We start from the raw sequence: 24,696 nt of genomic DNA, 5'->3' as shown, positions 1-24,696 counted from the left end.
CCTTTTTCAAGCATGCTTGAAAAAGGCAGTTTCTTTGCCGAAACGTTGCATCTGGGTAGTTACCAATAAAAGTCACTTTCCTTTGCTATTGGAGTCTCCGGCTTGTGCTGTACATCTCTTCTTGGATTGTTGTGACTCTGGATTGGCCCTCCGGATAGGTACGGGTACAGCCGAGTGGTCCAGTGCGGTCTCTCAAGACTTTTTTGCTGAATTGTTTAAATACATATACACTGCCTCTTGGCAGAAAAGCACCCTCTTTTACCATACACTGCAGTGTAAAACAAAACTTAACCTTTATGGAGATGAGCCTAAATTTAACATCCTATCAAGTCCCAAGTCTGTAAGGCTAGGTTCAGACTACGGAATTTCCGCCTGCAATTCCGCTTTGAAATTGCAGGCGGAAACTCCGCTTGCTAAAATGTATAGTGTAGTGAATGGGTTTCCGTCCACAAATTCACACAGGCGGAAATACTCGCGGAACACGTTGTAGTCTATTGGAGACTGCAGTGTCCGCGCGGTCCTAGCGCCGACTGATTCAGTCAGCGCTGGCCGCACCCGGAATCTCTGGGCGGAAATTTTCTGCCTGGAGATTCCGTAGTCTGAACCTAGCCTAATGGTATAGACTATGTGAACACAGTTGTTTTCTGACAGTCTCTATTGCTGAGCCTAAATGAGTTGACCTGCGCGCTACTGCACACGCGAGAGTTTAAACTCCAGTAGCTTTGCTAAATTAAAAGACAATTCTCACTTCAGTGTTTAGTAAGAGGGCACTTTTCTGCCAATAAGCAGTGTATGTGTATTAAAACTCCATTCCCTTCAATGGCACTGAGCTGCAATATCCCTACAAACTGAGGAAAAGAGTGGCGCTATTTCTCGAAAAAAAGCAGCTGTGATTTTCTAATCCTGGACGACCCCATTACCACATTAGGATTGGTTGACCTAATGTTTAGGGAGGAGTCCTGACTTCATGTGATAGCAGATAATTGCATAAAAGAAGGATTGGGCAAGTTGTATTTTAAACTATCCATTCCTATGTAAGATAAGCAGCCGTTAGATGTCTGGCAGCAGCTTTTCCCCATTAAAGGGGTACTCCACTGGAAAACATTTTCTTTGAAATCAACTGGTGCCAGAAAGTTAAACAGATTTGCAAATTACTTCTATTAAAAAATCCCAATCCTTCCAGTACTTCTTAGCTGATGTATAAAACACAAGAAGTTCTTTTATTTTTGAAATTCTTTTTTGCCTGACCACAGTGCTCTCTGCTGACACCTCCATGTCAGGAACTGTCCAGAGCAGGAGAGGTTTTCTATGGGGATTTGCTCCTGCTCTGGAAAGTTCCTGACATGGACAGAGGTGTCAGCAGAGAGCACTTGTGTTCAGGCAGAAAGGAAATTCAAAAAGAAAAGAACTTCCTGTGGATCATACAGCAGCTGATAGGTACTAGAAGGATTGGGATTTAATTTACAAATCGGTTTAACTTTCTGGCACCAGTTCATTTAAAAGAAAAGGTTTTCCAGTGGAGTACCCCTTTAAGAAGCTGTGTATGCTTGCCTGAGCCAATTGTGCAAATTATGTGTGGGCAGGAGAAATGGCTGCTGTACAATCAATGAAGGTGTATGGCCACCTTTTCTGCTTCTAGTCTTCTACCGTCCATAGCTTTGCAGGCCAGATGGAATGGAGTAAAATGCCACACAGCAGTTATTACAGATCTATACAGATGTTCCTTTTTACATTATAAATGAGTATAAGTATATCTATACCTACCTTAATGGGAACCTCAGGTTTATGCAGTTTAAACCACAAGCAGAAAAAAATTGGTGCAGGGATCACAATCCTGGGTCACCATGAATTTTGATACGCTCAGGCGTTTGAGTTAATCAATGCCACGGGGACCGAGGCAACTAGTCCTTGGGGAAGGTCTTGGTGGATACTCCCTGCCCCGGTTAACTTGCGCGCTGGGTCTCTACTGATACAATGCTAGGGAGACATGCGTCATTCAATCCAGCTGGGCAGGGAGCAGCTACCGTGACCCACCCGGAGGACTTGTTATCGGGTCCCAGCAGTATTTTTAAACTAGCAAGCCTACCAAAGTTTCTCAGATTAATTTTAATATTAACAAAAAAAAAACTGCCCCAACACCCATGGTTCTTCTGAACCAAACTAAGATCCTAGAACTCTCTGATGGTCAAAATTAGAGATGAGCGAAGTTACAGTGATTCGATTCGTCACGAACTTCTCAGCTCGGCAGTTGCTGACTTTAGCCTGCATAAATTAGTTCAGCTTTCAGGTGCGCCGGTGGGCTGGAAAAGATGTCTACAGTCCGAGGAGACTCTCTCCTCGGACTGTATTCTCCTTTTCCAGAGAGACTCTCCTAGGACTGGATCCACCTTTTCCTGAGAGACTCTCCTAGGACTGGATCCACCTTTTCCTGAGAGACTCTCCTAGGACTGGATCCACCTTTTCCAGAGAGACTCTCCTAGGACTGCATCCACCTTTTCCTGAGAGACTCTCCTAGGACTGGATCCACCTTTTCCTGAGACTCTCTCCTAGGACTGGATCCACCTTTTCCTGAGAGACTCTCCTAGGACTGGATCCACCTTTTCCAGAGAGACTCTCCTAGGACTGGATCCACCTTTTCCAGAGAGACTCTCCTAGGACTGCATCCACCTTTTCCAGAGAGACTCTCCTAGGACTGGATCCACCTTTTCCAGAGAGACTCTCCTAGAACTGGATACACCTTTTCCAGAGAGACTCTCCTAGGACTGGATCCACCTTTTCCATAGAGACTCTCCTAGGACTGGATCCACCTTTTCCAGAAAGACTCTCCTAGGACTGTATACACCAGTGGACTTCAACCTGCGGACCTCCAGATGTTGCAAAACTACAACTCCCAGCATGCCCGGACAGCCAACGGCTGTCCGGGCATGCTGGGAATTGTAGCTTTGCAACATCTGGAGGTCCACAGGTTGAAGACCACTGGTATACACCTTTTCCAGAGAGACTCTCCTAGGACTGGATCCACCTTTTCCAGCCCACCGGAGCACCTGAAAGCTGAACTAATTTATTCAGGCTAAAGTCAGCAACCGCCGAGCCACGAGGTTCGTGACGAATCAAATCACTGTAACTTCGCTCCTCTCTAGTCAAAATGTGGTTCAAGTGTTCTGTCCATTATACTCTAAAATGCCAGCTGTATTAACATAATGTGAAACTGGCCTACCTGTTTGGGCATCTACTTTTAACGCTTATACTTTTTTTCTTTTTTTTTTTTCCACTTTCCCCTCCAAATGCTTCTTGTTTCTATTATTGTTAGAATACAGTTCTCATGACTTTTATTTGGTTTACAATAGCTGGACAACTTTGGACTGCCAACAATATTGGAAAGAGCAGAATTGTGGTGTAATGCTGCAGAACAGATAACCTGACATTTCTATCAATTCCATTGCCTTGTTTTTGACACGTCCCATATTTGCACACAAGATATACATAGTAAACATGGAATTTTTAATGTTTAACACAGCTGGGAAACCATTTAATGACCTCCAGACTCCTTACAGAAATCACAAAGCAAACCTTCATGTGCAGCAACAGTGATCTGGTTGTATTAATAAATACATATTGTCACTAACTTGTTGTCCGTGGTTTGCAGACTAGAATCTAAATGGCGACAGAAGCTGGACTTTGTCGCAGTCACTTTAGGGTAAAAGGAATTAAAATATTGAACTTGTGAGAATTGACTTCATGGGTGTGTTATTTTATCTTTATTATACATTATGGATATACTTGTGACTTTTGTTGAATGGTTATAAAAAGAGAATAGCAATTGTAAAATATTTGTATCCTGCATTCACTAAAGTAAATATAATGGCTTTTATTGTGCACTTCATCCTGGACTGTGTCATCTTTCTAACAATGTCCGCTTCCTATAAACATGAAAAGCAGAGGAAATTGTACTGGCAGCTAGGTTATAGTCCACACCCTGGACTTTTTCTGTCTCTTCTATATGAGACACGTACATTTTCATGCATAAAAAAAAAAGGATTGGATGTGCTGCAGCTTTTAGAGATGAGCGAACTTACAGTAAATTCGATTCGTCACGAACTTCTCGGCTCGGCAGTTGATGACTTTTCCTGCATAAATGAGTTCAGCTTTCAGGTGCTCCCGTGGGCTGGAAAAGGTGGATACAGTCCTAGGAGACTCTTTCCTAGGAATGTATCCACCTTTTCCAGCCCACCGGAGCACCTGAAGGCTGAACTAATTTCCGCAGGAAAAGTCATCAACTGCCGAGCCGAGAAGTTCGTGACGAATCAAATTTACTGTAAGTTCGCTCATCTCTACCAGCTTTGTACATTTTGTTTCACCCTAATGAGATCTCATAGAGATGTGGCACCTGGTACAGTGAGACCTCTTTCAGTCAACTATGCAAACATTGTGAAAACAACATTTTTCCTCTAGATCAGTGCTCTTCAAACTGTGGCCCTCCAGATGTTGCAAAACTACAACTCCCAGCATGCCCGGACAGCCAACGGCTGTCCGGGCATGCTGGGAATTGTAGTTTTGCAACAGCTGGAGGGCCACAGTTTGAAGACCACTGTTCTAGATCAGCATTTAAGTACAGTCCTCAAGCCCCCCACCAGGTCATGTTTTTAGTGATACTCCGCCCCTAGACATCTTATCCCCTATCCAAAGGATAAGGAATAAGATGTCGGATTGCGGGGGTCCCGCTGCTGGGGACCCCCGTGATCTCTGCTGCAGCACCCCATACATCTGGTGCACAGAACAAACTTCGATCTGTGCTTGAGGACTAGCGATGCAGAGGCTCATGATGTCATGGCCACGCCCCATCAATGCAAGTCTATTGGAGGGGGTGTGGCCATGATGTCATGAGGCACCGGCACTGCATCAGACGCTCTAAAGGAACACCGAGTGCAGCAGGGAGATTGCGGGAGTTTCCAGTGGCGGGACCCCCACGATCAGACATCTTATTCCCTTATCCTTTGGGTAGGGGATAAGATGTCTAGGGGTGGAGTACCCCTTTAAGTCTTTCACAGATGATATAATTGTGGTGATGCCTGATGCGCTGACTAGAATTATATCACCTTTGATAGACTAAGGAAATTTTGCGATTGTCTCGGAGGGACTTGAGACACAAGCTTGGAAAACACTGCTCTAGAGCAGTGTTTCCCAACCCAGTCCTCAAGGCACACCAACAGTCCAGGATTTAAATTTTTCCCTGTTCTATTCCAATGGAGTAACTGAAAAAACCCGGAATGTTGGTGTGCCTTGAGGACTGGGTTGGGAAACACTGCTCTAGAGGGGTGGTCTTCTCAAAAAGAGTCATTATACAGTGGATATAAGGAAATTCAAAATCCAACACCGAAGCATTTGGCCTATGGAGTGGTCATCAGGAGAGGCTTCTCTGTGCTGGGCACTTGGACAAAGTTATGGGTGCAAAACTTGTGGTTCTATTCAGCCTAACTTAAAGGAGAACTCCAGAATACAAAAATTGTCCTCCATACTGCCGGCAGTAAAATAAATAAATAAATACATACCTTCCTTCGCTCCTCCGGTAACCCACTCCGGTCTCCGCCGCGATCCTCTTCCTAGTTGCCGGTGAGTCATACTGCACTCAGCCAATCACCAGCCGCAGCAAAGTCCCCACTCGGCCAGCGATAGGCTGAGCGGCAGTGTGAGAACGCTTCAAGACACAAAATTCTTCTACACCGGCACCTGCTGCCGGTGCTGAAAATGTCACACTGCCGCTCAGCCTATCGCCGGCCGAGTCGGGACTTCGCTGCAGCTGGTGATTGGCTGAGTGCAGTATGACTCGCCGGCAACCAGGAAGAGGAGTGCGGCAGAGACCAGAGCCAGTTACCAGAGGAACGAAGGAAAGTAAGTATCTTTTTTTTTTTACTGCCGGCAGTATGGGGGACAATTTTTGTATTCTGGAGTTCTCCTTTAAGATTCTACTGTGATCCAGGTTTAGCTTGAGTGTTGCTGAATGTCACCTTCTTCCAATGAGACTGTCTTTGCTTACCAGCGGCTTCATTACATTTCACATCCGTACAAAACCTATTTGTTAAATCGCTCTCCTGTACTGGGACTTGTGGTCTTTACTGGTCTTGCGACCATCTTCAGTCCTCACACACATCCTGATACTGGTTTCTCTTTTGGAGCTTGGGGTAGGTAAGTATGCTTTCAATATTTTGTGACTTGAATATGCTTCAATTGAATGATGATTCATATAATGAAGGGTGCAGAATAATAAAACAAGTATATACACACACCATCATTTTGCACAGAAATATATTTTATTGCCGCCCCCCCAACTCTTATACAAAAATTGTACACAAGTTTTTTCTTTCTTCACAGAAGAAAAAAATATTATATTTGTAGTAGTGTAAACTATGCTTCCTGAGGGGACTGTGCTCATAGTAGGCACAATACTGATGTAGACGCTCGCTGCACTTCTCTCCATCATAGTAAAATCAATATATGTAAAAGAATTAGGAAATTTACTACCTGGGAACGTAGACGCATGATACCGCCTGTAAGAGCAGATGTTATGCATTAGATAGTTTACCTTAGGAACTCACCACCTGATTTTTCAACAAACACAAAGTAGAGGGCAGATTTAATGGGAGCAGAAAACAGAGAGATCAGACCTGAACAGAAGATTTAAAGGGATTATACAGCCTCCTCATACCGATGGCTCATGATCAGGCAAAGAAATCAATAATACATTGCTGTTTGAAAGGGACTGTGACACATATGAAAGCACCAAATGTTTTCCAGTGCTTGTATCTACAGCAATGTTCTTTTCAAGTGAACGGAGCAACACAACAGTACCTTGCACTGCCACAACTCATAGTACAACGATGCAGATAAACACTGAAAAAATCCAAGGGAGAGCGAATGCCACCAGCTTCCAAAAATGATATATAAAATCCTTAAAATTATTGAAAATTCTTTAAAAAAAAAAAAAGTTTAAAAACAACCACTTAAAGTGGGTATTCCAGGTTTTATTTTATTTGACTATGCTACAGCGGCTGTAAAGTTAGTGTAGTTCATAATATAGTGTCTGTACCTGTGTGTCATGGCCAGTCTCATTCTTATGTGATCAGTGGTCTCGAACCTGCGGACCTCCAGATGTTGCAAAACTACAACTCCCAGCATGCCCGGACAGCCAACGGCTGTCCGGGCATGCTGGGAGTTGTAGTTTTGCAACATCTGGAGGTCAGCAGGTTGAAGACCACTGCTCTAGATGTTCAATTTTAACAGCATACAAAATGACTCGTGTCTCGGGTATTTCCCAGGATGCAGTGCGGCCAAGACGCGGCCTCACTAGTCAGGTGATGACAGGGAACCTGTTCTGCTTCAATGGGTGGGGTGTGCACAGGGAATTTGCAACAGCTGGAGGCACCCTGGTTAGAAAGCACTGGTTTTTGCATGGAATTCAACTCGTTTGTGGTTCAATGAGTGGGGTGGCTGATGTGTGGGAAGGAGAAAAGTGGAATTGTGGGATTTGTAGTAAAACTGAAAACTCCAACAGGAAATACCAGTTCACAAAAAGCTAGCCACAGTGTTATGGTAATCTCACAACATTTAGCCCCAAGACAAGCGCAGATCCTTCCTAAGAATGTACATTACTGTCTGGCAGGTAAGTGCTAAAATCAGACTAGTATGAGGGCTTGTTTTTTGCGCGACCAGTTGTCCGTTGTAATGCCATCACTCACTTTACCATAAAATGTATGGCACAACCAAAAAAATACTGTGTGTGGGGAAATGAAAAAGAAAACCACAATTTTGCTAATTTTGGAAGGTTTTCGTTTTCACGCTGTACAATTTACGGTAAAAATGACATGTGTTCTTTATTTTTTGGGTCAATACGATTAAAATGATACCCGTGATAACATAACTTTTCTATTACTGTTGTGCTGAAAAAAACGCAAACTTTTTAACCAAATTAGTACGTTTAAAATTCCCCTATTTTGAAGACCTATAACTTTTTCATTTTTCCGTATAAGCGGCTAATTTTTTGTGCCATGATCTGTAATTTTTATTGATACCATATTTGCTTATATAAAACTTAATACATTTTTTAATCAATTTTTTTGGAATAAAATATTAAAAAAGCAGCAATTTTGGACTTTTTTAAAAAAAAATTTTACGTTCACGCTATTCACCGTACGGTATCATTACCTTAAATATATTTTAATAGTTTGGATATTTACGCACGAAGCGATATCAAATATGTATGTACATTTATTTTGTTTTACACTTTTTGGTGGTGAAATAGGGAAAATGGGACAATTTACGTTTTTATTGGGGGAGGGGGTTTTTCGCTTTTTTTTTTACCCTTTAATAGTCCCCATAGGGGTCTATTTATTGCAATCATTTGATTGCTAATACTGTTCAGTGCTATGCATAGGACATAGCCCTGATCAGTATTATCAGTCATCTTCTGCTCTGGTCTGCTCGATCTCAGACCAGAGCAGAAGACCCAATGAAGGCAGCGGAGGCAGGTGAGGGGACCTCAGTCTACCGTTCTGCATGATCGGATCGCCGCGGCAGCACTGTGGGCGATCCGATCATCCATTTTAGTGTCTGCAATGCTGAGGGGTTAATGGCGAACATCCACGCGATCAGCAGCCGGGACCTGCTTGCGCGTGATCCGGGCATTGCTCCGATGCTCGCTGTTATGTATAGGACGTACATTTACGTCCTGTGTTGTTAAGGGGTTAAAACGCCAATACATTTTGAGCCAACGACAGTTTTTAGTCATTGCAGGCGCCATTCCAACCCCCTGCAGGAAGCTGCGGCCGACGCCCCCTCCATTTATCTACATGTATGTACAGCAGACTCCTGGGGCCCTATTCCAAAGGTTAGGGGATAAGTTATAGATAAGGGGGGGGGTCCAACTGCTGGGACCCTCCCCCTCCCATCTATAACTTATCTCCTGTCCTTTGGATAGGGGCTAAGTGATTTTTTACTACACTACTCCTTTAATAGCCATTATTATAGACCAACCAGACCAACCAGCAGATAGCGTCTACTAACCTTTGACTGTGAAACAGAATACTCTCATGTAACATGATGTCCTGCCAAGTCAGTGAGACATCCACACAGCAGTGAGTGGGATCAAGTCCTGGCATCATAAACTAGAGTGTCATCTCTGTTCACACAGGGCATTTTTTTTTTTTTTTTTACACTTAACCAACATGGTATTTTACTTCCATGTCTAGAAGTACAATACTAGTAAAATATATATCTGAGGGAAACACTAAACCCTGCACTGTTCTGTAACGTTCCAGCTCTGTATTCGGGCAATCATTCTGCTGTGCAGATTAGAATATTTCACCAAGGTTATAATGCTAAATCAATCGCCATAGCAACACACGTAAACATCCTGATAAGAAAGAACCAGGGAAAGCCAAGATATAGTCTGCAACATCAGGAGATAATGGGGACTAGCAGCACTTTATGACCATCTGGAGCATTCTACAGTCCTGGCATCAGAGGATTTAGTAAAACAGATTAAAGGTATAGGAGGCGAGCCCAGTGTTGATCTTCTAAAACACCTACAATGAATGCTCCTGGGGTAGTCAATGGTAAACCTCACCAAGCAGCACTGTAGAGTTAATATACTGGTTTACATAAAGGCAGGATGCAGTGACAAGTTAGCTCTAAACGTTCTTTCCCATCTTAGCCTCCTGTATCAAAAGGTCTTTGAGCATAATGTAAGGGTCTTGGAATTTGTCCTGCCAGATCTCTGCTTGTGTTTGGCATAGCGGAGACTGCGGCACTGGCAGAGTGTAATTGTTCTTGGCCTTTCCATGTTTCATAGTAAAGGATATAAAATACTGGCAGCACTATTCCAATTAAAAGCATAATAAAAACTGCATTCCACCATCGTATGCCCCAGTCTGCTCCTAGACTGGGGTCTTTGTGTGCGAGGATGGAGGAGAGCTGATGGCTGCTTGTACCGAGATCTAATGATTCACTGAACAGCTCCTGGTTCTGAGCTGCAGCTTCAATGTTCTGGTCTATTTCCCGGAAGTACTGAGTTATATCTCTGTTTTCCGTCACAGTGACTGATGCCTCATCGCCAGACTCAACCACAACGTCTATAGAATCTTCTGATGGGCCTTGTGCGCTGGCCTCCTCGTACCGCTCTGTCAAAACGCTATGAACCTTGACCGGAATCTTAATGGTCTTTAAGGCGTACATATCCTGCTCTGTCAAGAAGTTGTTTATCCTCTTAATATCGGCTACCTACAGAAGGAAATTACGTATTATTAGGAAAGGTTAATGCTGTTTGCAGAGAAAATTACAGTACAAGCAGAGTTACATAATGGTAATAATAGCAGCAGCATAGGACATCAATATAGGATCGGTGGAGGTTCAGACTCACTGCAACAGATGGGTAAAGGTGCCACAGTATATGCAGCCATACTCATATAGTTGGTCATGCTCAGAACAATGATTTTTTTGTAGTGGATGTGCTTGGTACTGCAGAACAGTTCTAGTAAGATGACCGAAACTGAACTATGTGTATTGCCATGCAGAGCCGCTATAAAATGGAAGGAGCCATACCTGGTCATAAAAAAAAACGCAGTGCTTGTTTGAGTGCTATGGCCCATTCCAGCACCCCCATCTATCAGTTGGACCTTAAAAGGGGTACTCCCGTGGAAAACTTATTTTTTATTTTTTTTTTTTTAAATCACCTGGTGCCAGAAAGTTAAACAGATTTGTAAATCACTTCTATTAAAAAAAAAATCTTAATCCTTCCAGTACTTTTTAGGGGCTGTATACTAAAGAGAAATCCAAATAAGAAATGCATTTCCTCTGATGTCATGACCACAGTGCTCTCTGCTGACCTCTGCTGTCCATTTTAGGAACTGTCCAGAGCAGCATATGTTTGCTATGGAGATTTTCTCCTGCTCTGGACAGTTCCTAAAATGGACAGCAGAGGTCAGCAGAGAGCACTGTGGTCATGACATCAGAGGAAATGCATTTTTTGGGGGGGATTTCTCTTTAGTATACAGCCCCTAAAAAGTACTGGAAGGATTAAGATTTTTTAATAGAAGTGATTTGCAAATCTGTTTAACTTTCTGGCACCAGTTGATAAAAAAAAAAAAAAGGTTTCCACCGGAGTACACCTTTAACGCCAGTTGGTTGATGCCAATGACCTAAAAATTGTCCATGATGTAAAAAAAAAAAAAAAGCCAAAATGTAAAAGGCTAAGTTGGGACTATGGCATTTCATAGCGTAATTACAATGCAGCACAGTCCCATTGCTGTCAATTGGATTTGGCTGCACAGTGCACGCTATAGTATTTTTTAAGGCAGAGCTTTCCCGGTGAAATTCTGCCGCAAAAACAATGATCTAATTCAGTCAGAGGAGTACATTGTAGTCTATGGGGACTGACAATGCATACGCTGTCCTAGTCTGAACCTAGCCTAGGACCAGTTTCTGGCAATACCTTTTGACGTTCTTTAAATGTAAAAAAAAAAAAAAAAAGATTGGAATATCGACGTAAGTAACTACCTTGCAGCCATACTGCAGTGCCAGTTTGTTAAGGTTGTCATTCTCTGTAAGGTTATGTTCCAACAGAACGATGTCCCCGACTCTTTCCCTTGATGGAGTCTGTCTGTGTAGCTCCCCTCCTCTCGCTCGCAGCTCTGTAACGTCAAGTTCGTCTTCTGAAAAGCTGTCGAGGTCTGCTGACCCATTGGTAAATGTGTAAACATGGCTTCCCCGAGATGAATGGATCGTAGTCGGGGGGTGGAAGGAGTGAGAAGGTTCCTTCTTCAGGCGCATGGTTGTTACATCCCTGCATAAGCAAAGCAGACAGTGAGTATGAACTAACTAAAATAGAGGTCAGGTATCTAAACTACCGGAAGGAAGACAGCAGCAAACTAACACATGTTGTAACCTTTAAAGGGGTACTCCACTGGAAAACATTTTTTTTTTTAAATCAACTGGTGCCAAAAAGTAAAACAGATTTGTAAATGACTTCTATTTAAAAATCTTAATCCTTCCAGTACTTATCAGCTGCTAAATGCTCCATAGGAAATTTTCTTTTTGAATTTCCTTTCTGTCTGACCACAGTGCTCTCGGCTGACACCTCTGTCCATTTTAGGAACTGTCCATAGTAGGAGCAAATCCCCATAGCAAACCTATCCTGCTCCGGACAGTTCCTAAAATGAACAGAGGTGTCAGCAGAGAGCACTGTGGTCAGAAAGAAAGGAAATTCAAAAAGAAAAGAACTTCCTCCAGAACATACAGCAGCTGATGAGTACTGGAAGGATTAAGATTTTTAAATAGAAGTAATTTACAAATCTGTTTAACTTTCTGGCACCAGATGATTAAAACATAAAAATAAATTCCAGTGGAGTATCCCTTTAATCTGAGTATGTATCATGTAGCCTTAGGCCAGTGTTTCCCAACCAGGGTGCCTTCAGCTGCTGCGAAACTACAACTCCCAGCATGCCCGGACAGCCGAAGGCTGTCCGGGCATGCTGGGAGTTGTAGTTTTGCAGCAGCTGAAGGCACCCTGGTTGGGAAACACTGCCTTAGGCAATCACATCATAAATGACATGGGCAGGGCCTCCCCAACACTGAAGGTAGAGGCACTGAAAAGGTCTTCCTATTTCAGATTGTACTGATAACCTTGTGGATGGCTGGATTGTGCCTTATGTACCCATGTACAGTAGGACAAACACATTCAGCAACACATGACACTATACAAACAGAAGGCTCTCATGGGTGGATGCCTGCTTTCTACATGTCTAGGTGTACAAAGCAAACACAAGGGCCCTTGTCACTCTTAGGCCTGTTTTAGGTTATGTTAACACGTAGTGTATACACTGTGGATTTTATGCTGTGCAAATCCATGTAAATAAATGAGCAGCATAAAATTCAGTGTATGTACTAATACTCTCAAACTGAGTTTCTATTTATCTGGATTCTGATGGAGATTTTGTGTAACTAAATGTGACCTGTGGTGAATTAAAGGGGTAATCCCCTGGAAAACATTTTTTTTTTTTTTAATCAACTGGTGCCAGAAAGTTAAACAGATGTGTAAATTACTTCTAATTAAAAATCGTAATCCTTCCAGTACTTATCAACTTCTATTTGCTCCACAGGAAGTTCTTTTCTTTTTGAATTTCCTTTCTGTCATGACCACAGTGCTCTCTGCTGACACCTCTGCCCATGTCAGGAACTGTCCAGAGGAGAAGAAAATCCCCATAGCAAACTTCTCCTGCTCCAGACAGTTCCTAAAATGGACAGAGGTGTCAGCAGAGAGCACTGTGGTCAGACAGAAAGGACATTCTAAAAGAAAAGAACTTCCTGTGGAGCAAATAGAAGCTGATAAGTACTGGAAGGATTAAGATTTTTAAATAGAAGTCATTCACAAATCTGTTAAAAAGGGGTATTCCAGGATTTTTTTTTTATTTGACTATGCTACAGGGGCTGTAAAGTTAGTGTAGTTCATAATATAGTGTCTGTACCTATGTGTGACGGTTTTCTTACAATTCTTCTGTGATTTCCACCCCAATATGTATTATTAACAGCATACAAAATTACTGTTATCTCAGTTTTTTCCCAGGTTGCAATGCGGCCAAGACCTGACTCACTAGTCAGCTGATGACAGGGAGCCTGTCTGCTTCAATGGGTGGAGTGACCACTGGGTGGGAGAGAGATCAATCTGCAACTAATGCAAAAGCTGTAGGCACCCTGATTGAAAACCACAGGTCTTTTGAATGGATGCAGCTCATTTATGTTTCAATGGGTGGATTGGCTGATGTGTGGGAGGGAGGAAAATGGAATTATGGGATTTGTAGGCAAAGAGGAAAACTCAAAAAGGAAATACCAGTTCACAAAAAGCTAGCCACAGTGTTATGGTAATCTCATGACATAGTCATTTAGCCCCAAGTCAAACGCAGATCCTTCCTAAGCATGTCTATTACTGTCTGCCAGGTACGTACTAAAATCACCGTAATGGTGGATAACCCCTTTAACTTTCTGGCACCAGTTGATTTTTTTTTAAAAAGTTTTCCAGAGGAGTACCCCTTTAACAAGTAAATGTCCAATATTGGAAAACATTTGTGCCTAGTTTTGTCTAAAGTGTAGGGGGATCTTAACCCCTTGAGGATCTCCTCCCCTTCTAAAAACTATAACCATTGATTTTTGTGCCACCAATTTTACTTTGTAATGACATCAATCATTTCATCACAAAATCAAAAGCGAAACCAAAGAAAAAAATTAAATTCTACGCAGAGCACTTTTCAGTAAAAATGGCACCTTATCTTTATTCTGTAGGTCCATACGGTTAAACTGAACATTTTTTTTTTTTTTTTAAGGGTGGGAGGGGTGTTAGGAGTAGTTATGGAACATAGAGGTAGTTTAGAACAGTTTATTTGGTGACAGGTACTTTTTAATACTCTCCAGTGTTTAAATCTGGCAGTTTTAGCAATCTAAAATTGCGAAATAGCAAAGAAAAAAAAAAGAAATAATAATTCAGGTTACTACATAATGTCAACCACTAAGCAACCGGATTGTGTTTTTATACAACGCAACGTTTCAACCCATGTAGGTTTTTATCATACATGTTACGTGATATGGTAAACACCATCGTTTGTGCCATGGAGGAATAAAGAAAATATACAAAATAATAATAAAATAATAAAGAAAACCCCCTCTTCATGATGAGCCTGTTACGCTGCTCTTGCTGGACTATTTAAACCTATCAGCAGCCGGGACCTGCCGCCCATGACCCGAGCTCGCGGTTATGTATAGGACATAAATGTACGTCCTGGTGCGTTAAGTACCAGCTCACCAGGATGTAAATTTATGTCCTGCGTCGTGAAGGGGTTAAAAAAAAATGGTGACATTCCCTTTAATGGGATGTAGATCTGGGGAGTTTCTTAGCCATGGATGCAAGAATTCAATGTTTTTTTCACCATCTACTTAGTTATGACTTTTGCCTTGGGACAGTCACCATCCTCCTGCAAAAAGCATTTATCACCAAATTGCTACTGGATGGGTGGGAAAAGTTGCTTTTGGAGGCGACCCCACACATGAAGGGCCCCCGCTTACTTTAGTGTTGGCATAACACAGAACTCATGTTAGGGCCCAGCTTTTCTTATAGGTGTCCCAAACAGTTTAAAGAGTGTTAAAGGGGTTATCCAGGAAAAAAACTTTTATATATATGTATCAACTGGCTCCAGAAAGTTGAACAGATTTGTAAATTACTTCTATTAAAAAATCTTAATGCTTTCAGTACTTATGAGCTGCTGAAGTTGAGTTGTTCTTTTCTGCCTAAGTGCTATCTGATGACACCTGTCTCGGGAACTGTCCAGAGTAGAAGCAAATCCCCATAGCAAACCTTTTCTACTCTGTGTAGTTCCGAAGACAAGCAGAGATGTCAGCAGAGAGCACTGTTGCCAGACAGAAAAGAACAACTCAACTTCAGCAGCTGATAATTATTGGAAGGATCATGATTTTTTAACCTCCTGGGGACCAAGGGCATACCTGAAGTGTAGTGTAGTGTTTTTAGGGTACAGTCACACAGGCGGGGGTTCACAGTGAGTTTCCCGCTGGGAGTTTGAGCTGCGGCGGAAGCTCAAACTTGCAGCAGGATACTCACTGTAAACCCCGACCGTCACAAACCTCTCCAGCTGTTGTAAAACTACAACTCTCAGCATGGAATGACAGGCCTTGCATGCTGGGAGTTGTAGCTTTGCAACAGCTGGAAGCACACTGGTGAGGAAACACCGAGTTAGGTAACAGACAAACTCAGTGCTTCCCCACCTGTGTGCCTCCAGCTGTTACAAAACTCCCAGCATGCAGGGTCTGTCAGTGCATGCTGGGAGTTCTAGTTTTGCAACAGCTGGAAGCACACTGGTGGGAAAACACTGAGTTAGGTTCTGTTACCTAACTTTGTGTTTTCTCACCAGTGTGCCTCCAGCTGTGGCAAAGCTACAACTCCCAGCATGCACTGACAGACTGTGCATGCTGGCAGTTGTAGTTATGCAACATCTGGAGGGACACAGTTTAGGGACCACTGCACAGTGATCTCCAAACAGTGGCCCTCCAGGTGTTGCAAAACTAAAAATCCCAGCATGCCCACACAGCCATTTGCTGTCTGGGCATGCTGGGATTTGTAGTTTTGCAAGATCTGAAGGGCCACAGCTTAGAGACTCTAAATTGTGGTCCTCCAGACCACTTACCCAGATCGCCACCGCTGAAGTTCTGCGCCGCCGTCGCAGGATGACGTCATCGAAGCCGCCCCCTGCACCTGGATTAGGTGAGCTCCACCGTTTCCCCGCTCTGCCCGGACACCCATAGGTGGGCAGAGCGGGGTAACTGAACTTTAACCTCCCCGCCCCCTTTCTGCGATTGGTCGGTTGCTTCTGACCGATCAATTGCAGGGATAGGAGGGGTGGCACTCCTGCCACCTCACTCCTATCCCTTCAGGGGATCGGGGCTGTGTCTGACAGCCCCGATCCCCCTTATTTTCCGGGTCACCGGAGACCCTTCTGACCCAGAATCGCCAAAAATTCAGACCAGCAATTTGCGGCGATTGCCAATATGGGGGGGGGGTGCCTGCAGAATGATTTCCCCCTGTGTCCTCAAGAGGTTAAAGGGGTTTTCCAACTGTGCAGTGGTCCCTACCAAATGTTATCCCCTATCTATCTATCAGATTGCAGGAGGTCCAACTACTGGGATTTTAGGAACAGTCTCCAGCTGCCCCATTTATTCCCTATAGGAAACGCCGGTGTAGTGCCATATTTTGTGTTTTGCTGTGGAATGTGTTACAGAACTAAGACAGCTCCATTGGCTGACATGTGCACAGCCACCCCCTACCATCTATTCCGGGGGGGGGGCGGTTGTGCGCATGTCCCATGTTTACAAATATACTGTCTCAAACACCGTTCCCTTCAGTGTGACTTCGGCTAGGTGTCATAAGCTGAGCGGTTGGCATCTCATACAGTCCCCGTTATGGGATCGCACTGCGGCTGACATGTGACACTCTCCCCGCTATGGGGACTGTGCGCCCGCGGGTGTCATAAGCTGAGCGTAGCGGCTGGCATCTCATACAGATCCCCCCCACAGGAGCACGGTCCCCATAGTGGGGAATCAATTACATTACAGTCGCAGCGCTTCGGCTATCACAGCAGGAGACATCCTCTTGCTGTGGTAGCTGAACTCACACTGTAGGGAACGGTGTTTGAGACAGCATATTTGTGGTCACGTGACACGCACCCCCCTAAGGAACCAATAGTAGGGGGCGGGTGTGCGGGTGTCAGCCAATGGAGCTGTCTTAGTCCAGCACTGAAAAGAGCCGAGTCATGTAACACATTCCACGGCAAATCACAAAATATGGCACCACACCGGCGATCGCCTTTTACCGTGTTCTGGTTATCTCTGGCACTGTTCATGTCCAGTACATAACAGATCCACTGGCCCCAGATAATACAAATACAACACAGTCTAATATCAGCTCGGCATATAAAACGTACAGTCAGTATACTTACAAGAAATACTGAAATACCGCTCCTGTCAACCATTACCGGTGGCCTTCAAGCTGAAGACAAATATCCATTAGCACTGGGGGAAAAGACAAACAGAAAAGAAGAAACTCAATAATATATATATATCTCAACTGGCTCCAGAAAGTTAAACAGATTTGTAAATTACTTTCAGTACTTATGAGCTGATGAAGTTGAGTCGTTCTTTTCTGTCTAAGTGCTCTATGATGACACCTGTCTCGGGAACCACCCTGTTTAAAAGCAAATCCCCATAGTAAACCTCTTCTACTCTGTGCAGTTTCCGAGACAAGAAGAGATGTCAGCAGAGAGCACTGTTGCCGGACAGAAAAGAACAACTCAACTTCAGCAGCTGATAATTATTGAAAGGATTAAGATTTTTTTTAATAGAAGTTATTTACAAATCTGTTTAACTTTCTGGAGCCAGTTGATATAAGAAAAAAGTTTTTTCCTGGAATACCCCTTTAAAGTGGTGGTCTGCCTGTAAAATCCCAAGCCCTTCACGCTCAAAATTCACAACTAGTTCCAGTTTGCCGCCAATTTGTTCTTGTGAAATCGGCTGTAAAAAGCCGCCCCGAAATGCATACGGAGTTATTGCAACGTCTTATAGGGTGACAACATTCAGTAACCTACCCAAAAAGTTTGGAGTCTGTTTCACAGCAGCCTAGACTTGGCATTTAACATTAAAAAAAACTAAAGGAAATACACGGTTAATATTCGGCGCAAATATACCACACTAGGCCATGAGTGTGAGAGTGAAGTGCCAAAAATGGCCTATCCTTATGATGGACCATTAAAGGGGTACTCTGGGGGGGGGAAACTTTTTTTTATTTATTTATTTATTTTTTTTAAATCAACTGGTGCCAGAAAGTTAAACAGATTTGTAAATTACTTCTATTAAAAAAAAATCTTTATCCTTCCAGTACTTATTAGCTGCTGTATACTACAGAGGAAATTATTTGCTTTTTTTTTTTTTTTGTCTTGACCACAGTGCTCTCTGCTGACATCTCGCATAGAGAGGTTTGCTGTGGGGATTCGGAAAGTTCCTGATATGGACAGAGGTGTCAGCAGAGAGCACTGCGGACAACACAAAAAAAAAAATTTAAAAAAGAAAAGAATTTCCTCTGTAGCATACAGCTGCTAATAAGTACTGGAAGGATAAAGATTTTCTTAATAGAAGTCATTTAAAAATCTGTTTAACTTTCTGGCACCAGTTGATTTTTTTTTTTTTTTTTAACACAGGAGTAAAGGGGGGGGGCAGACTTTCAGCACCCCACCCATCAGCTGTGTGAGAGGGCCTGTGCCCCCTTCATTGCATAGAGGTGTGATGCTCCTGGGAATTAATAAAGCAAGTTATCAGCCAGCCCTCCAGTCATTCTCTATGGCAGCATTTCCCGACAAGGGTGCCTCCAGCTGTTACAAAACTACAACTCCCAGCTGGAGTTGTAGTTTTGCAACAGCTGGAGGCACCCTTGTTGGGAAACACTGTTCTATGGGGCTTCTGAACATTGCCAAGCTGCATGCTGGGAGTTGTAGTTTTGCAACAGCTGGAGGCACCTTAGTTGGGAAACACTGTTCTATGTGGCTTCTGAACATTGCCGAGCTGCATGCTGGGAGTTGTAGTTTTGCTACAGCATTAAACTAACCTTGAGAAATAAGAGCTGTCAGGAGGACATTATATGCTGATCCAAGTGTCTCCTCAATCAGGGTGCCTCCAGCTGTTGCAAAACAACAACTCCCTGCATGCCCGAACAGCCTTTGGCTGTCCGGGTATGCTGGGAGTTGTCGTTTTGCAACAGCTGGAGGTACCCTGATTGAGGAGACATTTGGATCAGCATATAATGTCATCCTGGGAGTTGTAGTTCTGCAACAGCTGGAGGCGCACTGGCAGGGGAAACACTTCACTATCCTCTATGGCAGTGTTCCCCAACCTGGGAGTCTATAGCTGTTGCAAAACTACAACTCCCATCATGCCCAGCCAGCAGTGCCACAGGTTGGAGGACACTGAAGAGAACACTTGCTGTGTATGTCCCGTCCTGTGTTGTAGCCTCAAATACTATTCGGCAGCCATTTGCAGATTACATAAAGCGCAGGCATTCAGCTGAGGACCAGTAAACTACCTGCCTAGTGTTCTCCGTCCAGACCGTAGCAGGCCCTGGATCCCCGGACTGTGCCGCCCCCCGGGTGCCTCGTCCCTCCTCCCCTTCTTCGGTTCTAGTTGCTCAGCCGGGTCCCAGCCACCTGGACTGTACATGGAGAGACGATGCCAACCAGGGGAGATACTCGACCAATCAGATTCAGGGACGGTGCTGCTTCAACCAATCACAGGTCACCTATCTCTCTAACTGGCCAATGGGAAGGCAGGATAAAACTGCAGAGCCAATGGGAGGGAGCGGAAGTGGTGAGGTAAAGCTCCGGGCAGGCGAGGAGCCGGGGCTTTGACGTGTCTGTGGATCTGTAGTGACTGGGGCTGAGACCTTTGATCTGGGAGGCGTCGGCCATGATTTTGGTTGGTTGAGACGATTAGATGTCTAGAGGGCAGGTAGAAAGTCCAGTATAAGGTACCCAGTGGCGGGAATGGCTGCTAACAGAATAATAGCGAAGGGCAGCAACTGGACATAAGGCTGGGACTACTCAACCCAATGTCAGTGTCAGGCAGCTACAACTAATAGTAGTGGACCCAAAAGGGTTCAGCCGCCATCACTGATGTTCAGGTTAATATTGGGCATCATTGACATAATGTGTAGAAGTCCACAAGTTACTGTCCTGGTGATGTCCCATATAAGACAACTAACGCCATTGTGTGTGAAAGGGACAACAGGAAGTCTGGCTCTATTGGTTACATAGTTTGTAAGGCCAACAAAAACCTATGTCCATTAGGGGTGTGAATCGCCAAGAATTTGGCGATTCGATTCGAATCGCGATACCAGTGTGGCGATTCGATATATCGCGATATATCGCGATACCGTCTAGGTGACGATACATCGCGATATATCGCCCACCTGGGAGCATTCATAGATCCCAATAGACGCCGCTGTCAGCTTTGACAGCGGCGATCTAGTACTCCGGTGCTCACTTTTCTCATGTTATCCCGTCCGGGCTGCAAAATAAAATAAAACGCACTTTCTCTTACCTGCCAACGAGCCCGCGGAGCTCCGGTACAGGTGTTCGGTCCCCGGGCTGTATTCTTCTTACTTCCTGTTAGTCCGGCACGTCACATGGAGCTTCAGCCTATCACCAGCGGAGGCGGGACATCGCTGCGGCTGGTGATAGGCTGAAGCTCCATGTGACGTGCCGGACTAACAGGAAGTAAGAAGAATACAGCCCGGGGACCGAACACCTGTACCGGAGCTCCGGGGGCTCGTTGGCAGGTAAGATAAAGTGCGTTTTATTAAAAATTCCACATCCCTAAAAGAATCGATTCAAAAATATTTTGAATCGATTCTGTATCGGCAAATGAAAAATCGCGATTATCGCGAGAATCGATTTTTTCTTACATCCCTAATGTCCATCATATTACCCTGTGGTGTTCCGCCTAGATCCCAGTAGTGTTCCTGCTAGTCCTTTGTAGTGTTTCGCCTTTTACCCTATAGTGTTCCTCTTAGTACCCTGTAGTGTCGCAGTACCCTGTAGTGTTCTGTCTAGTACCCTGGAGTTTCCTAGTACCCTGTAGTGTTCCACTTAGGTCCCTGTAGTGTCCTGGCTAGTACCCTATAGTGTTCTGCCTAGTACCCTATAGTGTTCTGCCTAGTACCCTATAGTGTTCTGCCTAGTACCCTGTAGTGTTCTGCCTAGTACCCTATAGTGTTCCTCCTAGTACCCTATAGTGTTCTGCCTAGTACCCTATAGTGTTCCTCCTAGTACCCTGTAGTGTTCTGTCTAGTACCCTGTAGCCTAATACCTTATAGTGTTCCTCCTAGTACCTTGTAGTGTTCTGTCTAGTACCCTGTAGTGTTCTGTCTAGTACCCTGTAGTGTTCCTCCTAGTACCTTGTAGTGTTCTGCCTAGTACCCTATAGTGTTCCTCCTAGTACCTTGTAGTGTTCTGTCTAGTACCCTGTAGTGTTCTGCCTAGTACCCTATAGTGTTTCTCTTAATACCCTGTAATATTCTGCCTAGTACCCTGCAGTGTTCTGCCTAATACCCTATAGCCTAGTACCCTGTAGTGTTCTTCCTAGTACCCTATAGTGTTCTGTCTAGTACCCTGTAGTGTTCCGCCTAGTCTTTTATAGTGTTCCTCTTGATACCCTGTAGTATTCCGCCTAGTACCCTAGAGTGTTCTGCCTAGTAACCTATAGTGTTCCTCTTAGTACCCTGTAGTGTTCTGTCTAGCACCCTGTAGTGTTCAGTTAGTACCCTATAGTGTTCTGTCTAGTATCCTATAGTGTTCCTCTTAGAACACTACAGGGTACTAGGCCGAACACTATAGGATACTAGACAGAACACTACAGGATACTAAGAGGAACACTATAGGATACTAGACAGAACACTACAGGGTACTAAGAGGAACACTATAGGGTACTAGACAGAACACTACAGGGTACTAGGCCGAACACTATAGGATACTAGACAGAACACTACAGGGTACTAAGAGGAACACTATAGGATACTAGACAGAACACTACAGGGTACTAAGAGGAACACTATAGGGTACTAGACAGAACACTACAGGGTACTAGGCCGAACACTATAGGATACTAGACAGAACACTACAGGGTACTGTCTAGTACCCTGTAGTGTTCCTCTTAGTACCCTGTAGTGTTCTGTCTAGTATCCTATAGTGTTCTGTCTAGTACCCTATAGTGTTCTGTCTAGTACCCTATAGTGTTCTGTCTAGTACCCTGTAATGTTCCGCCTAGTCTTTTATACTGTTCCTCTTGATACCCTGTAGTATTCCACCTAGCACCCTATAGTGTTCTTCCTAGTCTCCTATAGTGTTCTTCCTAGTCTCCTATAGTGTTCTTCCTAGTCTCCTGTAGTGTTCCACCTAGTCTCTTGTAGTGTTCCACCTAGTCTCCTGTAGTGTTCCACCTAGTCTCCTGTAGTGTCCCACCTAGTCTCCTGTAGTGTTCCACCTAGTCTCCCGTAGTGTTCCACCTAGTCTCCCGTAGTGTTCCACCTAGTCTCCCGTAGTGTTCCACCTAGTCTCCCGTAGTGTTCCACCTAGTCTCCCGTAGTGTTCCACCTAGTCTCCCGTAGTGTTCCACCTAGTCTCCCGTAGTGTTCCACCTAGTCTCCCGTAGTGTTCCACCTAGTCTCCCGTAGTGTTCCACCTAGTCTCCCGTAGTGTTCCGCCTACTATCCTGTAGTGTTCCGCCTATTATCCTGTATTGTTCCACCTACTATCCTGCAGTGTTCCACCTAGTACCCTGTAGTGTTCCGCCTAGTCTTTTATAGTGTTCCTCTTGATACCCTGTAGTATTCCGCCTAGTCTCCTATAGTGTTCTGCCTAGTCTCCTGTAGTGTTCCACCTAGTCTCCTGTAGTGTTAGCCTACTATCCTGTAGTGTTCCGCCTATTATCCTGTAGTGTTCCACCAAGTCCCCTGTAGTGTTCCGCCTACTATCCTGTAGTGTTCCACCAAGTGCCTTGTAGTGTTCCGCCTACTATCCTGTAGTGTTCCGCCTACTATCCTGTAGTGTTCCGCCTAGTATTCCAAAATAAGAGATCTCGAAAATTACACTCCTCAACACTGAAATTGCAACACCATGAAGGTAAAATCATAAAGTTATGGAAATCACGTGATCCAAAGACATGTTAATGATAAGAAAATGGAAACAAAATATTAAAAACATCTCAATTCGTTCAGTATAGAGTATGAATGCCACACACAGAAATGCATGCACTTACACACCTTGGCCAGCTATCAATGAGGTTTTTAATGGTTGTCTCAGGGATGATTTGCCACGTTGAATGCACTTGAGCATACACATCATCAAGATCTGATGCTGGCAGCTCGCTTTGTACTGCTGACCAATTATGTCCCTGATGTGCTTGATGTGAGACAAGTCCAGAGACACTGCAGGTCAGGGTAGCAAGTTTACGCCATTTCAAGGTTGAGGAGTACAATACAGACACCCAAAACAAACAAGGACCCCTGACTAGGCTTCGTAAATAAATGACTCCAGACCAGACTCCTAAATAATTCTACCTTAAATACAGACCAGACTACCTATAAATACAGACTCCCCTTACCAGACTCCTTCTTAATACAGACCAGACTCCCCATGAATACAGACCCTAAACAAGACTTCCCATAAATACAGACCCCAGACCAGACTTCCAAGAGATACAGACCCCAGACCAGACTACTAATACAGCCCCCCTAAATACAGAATTCAAACCAGACTTTCCATAAATGCAGACCCCAGACCCGACTTCCTATAAATACAAACCCCAGACCAGACGAATCCCCATAAATACAGACCCCAGACCAGACTTCCCTTAAATACAGACCTCAGACCAGACGAATCCCCATAAATACAGACCCCAGACCAGACTTCCCTTAAATACAGACCCCAGACCAGACTTCCTATAAATACAGACCTCATACAAGACTACCCATAAATCCAGGCCACCTGACCAGACTTCCCATAAATACAGACCCCAGACCAGACTACTTAATACAGACCCTCTAAATACAGACCCCAAACCAGGCTTTCCATAAATACAGACCCCAGACCATACTTCTAAAAAAATACAAACCCCAGACTGGACTTCCCATAAAAACGGACCCCAGACCAGACTACTCATTAATACAGACCCCAGCCCAGACTATTTACTACACACTTTAAGGGGTACTCCAGTGGGGAAAAAAATATTTATTTATTTATTTTTTCAAATCAACTGTTTCCAGTAAATTAAACAGATTTGTAAATTACTTCTATTAAAAACTCTTAATCCTTCCAGTACTAATCAGCTGCTGTATGCTCCACAGGAAATTGAGGTGTTCTTTTCTGTCTTACCACAGTGCTCTCTGCTGACACCTCTGTCCATTATAGGAACTGTCCAGAGTAGGAGCAAATCCCCATAGAAAACCTCTCCTGCTCTCGACAATTCCTGACATGAACAGAGGTGTCAGCAGAGAGCACTGTGAACAGACTGGTCAGAACTCAACTTCCTGTGGAGCATATAACAGCTGCT

General features: G+C 44.0%; 2 protein-coding genes across 7 annotated transcripts in view; one reads left to right on the top strand and one right to left on the bottom strand.

Annotated features, from left to right (window-relative positions):
* Positions 1-9,533: 9,533 nt before the first annotated feature.
* On the bottom strand, positions 9,534-19,861 carry LYSMD4 (LysM domain containing 4). Of its 2 annotated transcripts, none has more exons than XM_056569242.1 (4): positions 19,676-19,861; positions 17,544-17,616; positions 11,548-11,833; positions 9,534-10,272 (listed from the first exon to the last, which is right to left on the bottom strand). In XM_056569242.1, the coding sequence occupies exons 3-4, from the start codon at positions 11,818-11,820 to the stop codon at positions 9,703-9,705; spliced, it is 843 nt and encodes a 280-aa protein (XP_056425217.1). In that variant the 5' UTR covers positions 11,821-11,833; positions 17,544-17,616; positions 19,676-19,861; the 3' UTR covers positions 9,534-9,702. The 2 variants fall into 2 exon arrangements, with proteins under 2 accessions (XP_056425217.1, XP_056425218.1); XM_056569243.1 differs by having other exon boundaries at positions 19,680-19,861.
* A 65-nt stretch (positions 19,862-19,926) lies between these two features.
* The window catches only part of RNF212 (ring finger protein 212), a 102,525-nt gene continuing 97,755 nt past the window's right edge, over positions 19,927-24,696 (top strand). Inside the window, exon 1 of one of the 5 annotated variants that reach the window (XM_056571822.1) lies at positions 19,927-19,961. The gene's annotated coding sequence lies outside the window, so the exon portion shown is untranslated. The other 4 variants (XM_056571819.1, XM_056571821.1, XM_056571820.1 and 1 more) reach the window with 4 other exon arrangements.

This window comes from Hyla sarda, chromosome 4 (assembly GCF_029499605.1).
Source record: "Hyla sarda isolate aHylSar1 chromosome 4, aHylSar1.hap1, whole genome shotgun sequence".
Taxonomy (NCBI): Eukaryota; Metazoa; Chordata; class Amphibia; order Anura; family Hylidae; genus Hyla; species Hyla sarda.
The sequence above is the reverse complement of the archived record's forward strand: the minus strand, read 5'-3'. Positions and strand labels throughout refer to the sequence as shown.

Coding starts and splice junctions, on each gene's coding strand:
- LYSMD4 (XM_056569242.1), bottom strand. CDS start 11,820: ATGCGCCTGAAGAAGGAACCTTCTCACTCCTTCCACCCCCCGACTACG. Junction 10,273..11,547: donor CACTGCAGTATGGCTGCAAG/GTAGTTACTTAC, acceptor TTCCTTCTGTAG/GTAGCCGATATTAAGAGGAT.